The sequence below is a fragment of the Uranotaenia lowii genome, unplaced genomic scaffold (genome assembly GCF_029784155.1).
Source record: "Uranotaenia lowii strain MFRU-FL unplaced genomic scaffold, ASM2978415v1 HiC_scaffold_1395, whole genome shotgun sequence".
Lineage (NCBI taxonomy): Eukaryota > Metazoa > Arthropoda > Insecta > Diptera > Culicidae > Uranotaenia > Uranotaenia lowii.
In genome coordinates, this window is record NW_026597405.1 from 1 (window position 1) to 5,168 (window position 5,168).

Consider the following 5,168-nt stretch of genomic DNA (forward strand, 5'->3'; position numbering starts at 1 on the left):
TAGGATCGTGTGAGTTTAGCAGTATCCAAAACGGTGTAAGCCTGATTCATCACATCCACCGGTGGCGTCCGATCTCTCGTCAGAATCCAAACAACCTCTGAAATAAATTTAAATTAAATATAGTTTGTATGCTCTTAAATTTTGAAAAAAAAAAATCGGAAACTCACTCGTGTTGAAGAGACCACCAATCTCATTACAGGAATATACCACGGCAAAACTTTTGTAATCCGTTCCGAGTACCCAATACGGGGATTCAACTTCAACTGAAATGATAATAAAAAAAAATAATTTAATTATCATAATTTATACATTTCGTAAAATGATTAACTGAACAGTGGAAATAACTGCTTGAACTCAAAATGACTCGACTTACAAGGTATTGAGAATTTGACGGCCAGCTTTGCCGGTTCAACTATCCGTGCCGAACCTCGGATTGTATTTTCAGCAAGCGTGCTAAATATATTTAAAAAAAATCAATAACTATTTTTCACTCAAAAGAAAAAAAAGCTTACAAAACATTCTGTTGTCGGTTGAACACCGAAACTGTGCCGTCACTGTTTTTTCCGTATTCTGCTGTCACGCACCGGCCCCCAAATTCAAAGATAAATGGATACTTTTCCTGTTCGTACCAGAGGCCGAGATAGGAATCGGCGTTGAAATCCGGCTGGACGGCCACTTCCGGGCATTTGCCGAGGGAGAGGATTTGACCATTTGTGTGTTGAGATAGGAGCGCTGTTAAGGCAACGGCGAGTTGAAGAGATCTGAAATTAGAGAAAAAAAACTATCTATTAAACCCAAGCAACATTTTAAACACTTGATGGTTTTATAAGAAAATATCGTAGTTTTATAACGTAATTGCGAAAATCCTGATAGCCGTGAAGCGTATTTCGACAAGACACTTACAAAACCATCTTCAGGATATCTACCGGACGATTATAAAACCTGTTTAGAAAACCTAAATCAAATTTAGGAATATTTTATTCTCCGTGCATATAGCAGTTTTTGAAGCCGCTATAAAGCAATTTCAAAACCTCGCTATAAAACCCTGTCGAAATGTCATAAAACGTCAAGTGTCAAGTGATCGGAAATTAAAAAACAACAACGAAAAAAAGAACATGAACAAGAAAACAAACGAAAAAAAAAAATTTGCAATCGATTTCTAGAAACAAAAGGTAAATTTTACATCGTTTGATAATTTTATCGGAGCTAATTTATTTTCTCAACTACTTTAGGAAATATCTGGAGATATGCAGATAGTGCATCCCCTGCCTGGCCTGGCAATTCGGCACAATTTCCCCGGCCATCATTTACAAAGTGTGGACGTGATATGTCAGCATCGGATGGTTTATTTTTCTGCAGCAACACACCTGGAATAACCGATTTTTCGTCGTATTGGCTGCCGGAACTATTATGTAGCAGTGGCGAAATGTGTCTAGCAGGAGATGGCTTAAGAAAAGCACCCGGAAAAACTGCCTGATCCGCTGTTTTGTCTTCGGAGCTGCTGCATAGCTGTGGCAACAGAAACCGGAAAGATGACCCATCTGGAAACAAACCCCCCTAGAAGCAAATACTGAACTCTAGTTCGATCCGGACTGCAAGGTAGTGTCGCATAAATTGTAATTGAATAAAAAAGTGAATTGCATTCTGGTGTTTTTTATCTTTTTATATTATCAACTGAAACGCCATTTTCTGATGGTATATTGAAAATTTTGAGAAATAATTCCCATGAAATTTTATATTATGAAGCATATCATTTCCCATTAAAACAGCAATTTACACCTTATTCTCACAAACATTTTATAAAATACTCATAAATACTGAAAATTAGCATCTTGTCAGGAATTCAAATATAATTATTGTGTTGAAAAATAAATATTTACGTATTTTAGTCTTTTATTTTGCAAAACTTTTGTGGGGCGCGTTTTTTTCACGTCTATTTCGAAAAATCAATCGATAAGATTTTAAGCGCATCAGATTTTTGAATGTGATAAGTGTAAAACATCATAAATTTTAATTGGATTAATTGATTATTTATTATAATGTTGATTCCTGACAAAACGGAACCATCTAATTTTGCGTGTCTCAGTCAGATTATTTTCTCGTTTTTTTTCAATCAATTCTAAACCGCTGTCAAGAAATTAAAAATTCACCCGAACTGAAATTTGACAGCTATCATCAGCTCTTGAAGAAATCCATAATGGTTTTATAAGGTACTTGTAATGTGTCCTCCAGAACCTCCTGTAGGTGGGCCTTTTTACACTTGTAAGTGTTTTATAGATGTTTTAATGGGGTTTATAAAACTAAAGGTTGTTTTATAACAAAGTATTGAAGTACCCTTCTAGTTTCTTATAAAACTAAAATTGTTACTTGGGAAATGCTAGAATCTTAAAAATAATTGATATTGGTATTTCGATACAAATTTTGGTCAAGTTTATTTCCGTTCCCATTGTGCAGAATGTAAACAAATTCAGCCGCAGGGGTTTGTTTTGGTTGGCTGTGGAAAATCACAACAAATTTCGCTAGAAAAGTTCGATATTTTCTAAAGTTTTATTTTAATTCATACGTTATTCTAAGTGAAAATGCCTCGAAAATCTAAGGATAACTCAAATAAAAAATCTGGTAAGTTCTTAAAAAGGTTTCAAAAGTTTTCCTCAGACGATTATTTTCTAGTTTTTTTCTAATTCAAGCAATGGAAACGGTTGTGTTGGAATGTGCCGAAATCAAAAACGAACCACCGGATGGATTTTCGTACGAGGAACCGGAAATGTCTTTCTGTGAGTACCGTCTCAAATGTAACCACGTGTCGGTCCAAACGTCCAGAAAAATTGGTTTAAGGGATCGTGCTGTCCAAGCTGATTCACTGCCTCGGCCTAAGGAACGCTCTTTGGACGTTGAAGCTGTCGGAGTCGGAATTCAAGATGAAGCACTTGTTGCAAAAGGCAGCGTGCAAATTCAATGTCGCATGTGTTTGCGCCGGATGTCTCGAGCCAGATTGAGCTTTTTGATGTTTCCTCAGAATTCGAGAATTCTTAACGCTATCGGGATAAAGATTTATCTGGGAGATGCGTATCCGTTCATTTGTCGGATTTGTAACGCCTTGATTGATCTTATTTTTGATTTTCGTAAAGCGTGTCACCGAGCTCGGGACTTGCTGGTCCAAGAACGGAAGTCGGTTGACGATGATGGATGGGATGACGCGGAAAACCTGAATGTCGTTGCTAACTGCAAACTTATAGTGGACAGGCATAAACAGAAGATTGATAAAGCCTATGACGAAATTCTTACTAAGCGACACGAAACATTGATAAAACCTAAAATTCATGACAGTGTTTCAACTCCAAACGATCATGCTCAAAAAGAATCAAAAAAGCTCGAATTAGAGCCTATATATCCAATAAACTGCTTAAATAAAGATTCAGAAATTGGAACTGAAGATGCCATACAATCCGTTGATCAGAATGAATCAAACTTAGTTTGTTCGAGTCCCGATAGTAGGTCTTCAGATCATTTCAATGCTGAAATTAGTAACATTGGTGACAAAAAGCGAATATCTAGTCCCGTATCACATTTGGAGGTGTCACGTGAAAAAACCAAACGAACTCGTATTGTGACGAAACCTTATAGGAAACGTGTTAAGGTTGAAGCAGAAAATGAATACGAAAGTGCTCAAAAGGTAGATGGTCTTCTCACGTAATTACAAATCATCCCAATAAATTCTAAGATTTTTTAATTCTCTGCTTTTCGCTTCAACAAGACTCACAAAGCCCGTAAAACTGCGACCGACCCAAACAGGAAACGAGGAGCCCTGTGCGACTTCTGCGGTACCTGGATCGAATACCACTCGATGGAAAGCCATAAAAATCAACACCTGGGGGTTCGGCCGTATTCTTGTCAGCACGAGGGATGCGAACAAGCCTTCCACAGTCGCAATCTGCTGATGAAGCACATCCGTCGGCATCACCGGGACGATGGACCCGAGTATCAGACCTGCGAGATTTGTGACCAACGGATTAAAGGACCAAAAGGGGCGCTCACCAAACACCAGAAAATTCACTCGGAGGCGAAAAATTACGTTTGCTCGGTTTGTGGTAAATTGTTCAAATTATAAATTTCAAATAAGTGGAGTTTAAACTTTTCTACTTTTTCAACTCAGGTAAAGGATTTACCACGCCAGGTTACCTCCGGCAGCATTCTGTCATCCACAGTGATGATATGCCGTATGCATGTGGAGTATGTGGTCGAAGGTTCAACAATCGATATAACATGCGTACGCATGAAAGGAAGCACGTTCAACGAGGAGAAAGTTTTATATGCGATCCAAATGATCCCGGTGATCTTTCGCAGAGTAATTCACCAACAAATGCGGCACCCGTATCGTCTTTGGGAAGCCAATTTCCTAGTTCTACTTCACTGGAAACGGGGCAACACTATCAGTATCAACAGCCGACTCAGCCCACGTAGCACCGTTGTCGCAATATAGTTATGATATAACTGTTTATCAAACCGGTTTTTGTTTGGTAAGTATTGAATTATTAATAAGACTTATTGACTCAAGATTATGCAGGCGTTGCCTAACTGCAAACAATTACACGCACACGTGGTAATTTTTTTAAACAGACGTTTTTTGAAAATAGAGTAAAGAGAAAGCCTTAAAATTCAATGAAATATTAATTGAAACGGAAAATAAGAAGGTGACTTCTGTAAACATTTGGTAAGTACTACCAACCATTAGGTATAAAACATTTCTGCTTTTCTTAAGACGACAACTAGTTTTTGCTGAAATAAGAGACTTGATTTGAGCGGGTTTTAAATTGCATTTCGTAATGAGAAATTTTACTTCTCTCATGGATTACGATGTTTCCCATACGAAAATCCGCCCAAAAAAAATTTAAATCGTCTGTTGGGCGATAATAACCCCCATTTTCAAACCAGCACCATTTTTTATCGCGTGAATTAACTTTGATAAATCTTGACCAGGTACGAGATCATACATTTTTACATCTTTGGACCAAATTTCAAGATTTTTCAATAAAAATTGTCGAATATACAGCAATTTTAGTGAAATAATTTTAAATTTCAATTTGACACTCCTAACGGATAAAAAAATATACTTGGACGAATTACTGTTAAATTTCCAAAAATTCTGTTAATTTTTAAGAAACGTGCTT

At 37.2% G+C, this 5,168-nt stretch overlaps 2 protein-coding genes across 3 annotated transcripts; one reads left to right on the top strand and one right to left on the bottom strand.

The window, feature by feature from the left end:
• Positions 1-7: 7 nt before the first annotated feature.
• On the bottom strand, positions 8-1,060 carry LOC129759323 (apolipoprotein D-like; the record flags this gene model as incomplete). The annotated part of the gene is made up of 5 exons (XM_055756730.1): positions 1,037-1,060; positions 513-781; positions 374-453; positions 168-263; positions 8-97 (listed from the first exon to the last, which is right to left on the bottom strand). Coding segments are annotated over exons 1-5 (559 nt in total), but the record flags the coding sequence as incomplete, so codon positions are not given.
• A 1,442-nt stretch (positions 1,061-2,502) lies between these two features.
• On the top strand, positions 2,503-4,479 carry LOC129759322 (zinc finger protein 250-like). Of its 2 annotated transcripts, XM_055756729.1 has the most exons (5): positions 2,503-2,619; positions 2,688-2,774; positions 3,129-3,673; positions 3,755-4,088; positions 4,154-4,479. In XM_055756729.1, the coding sequence occupies exons 1-5, from the start codon at positions 2,580-2,582 to the stop codon at positions 4,459-4,461; spliced, it is 1,314 nt and encodes a 437-aa protein (XP_055612704.1). In that variant the 5' UTR covers positions 2,503-2,579; the 3' UTR covers positions 4,462-4,479. The 2 variants fall into 2 exon arrangements, with proteins under 2 accessions (XP_055612704.1, XP_055612703.1); XM_055756728.1 differs by having other exon boundaries at positions 2,688-3,673.
• Positions 4,480-5,168: the final 689 nt, after the last annotated feature.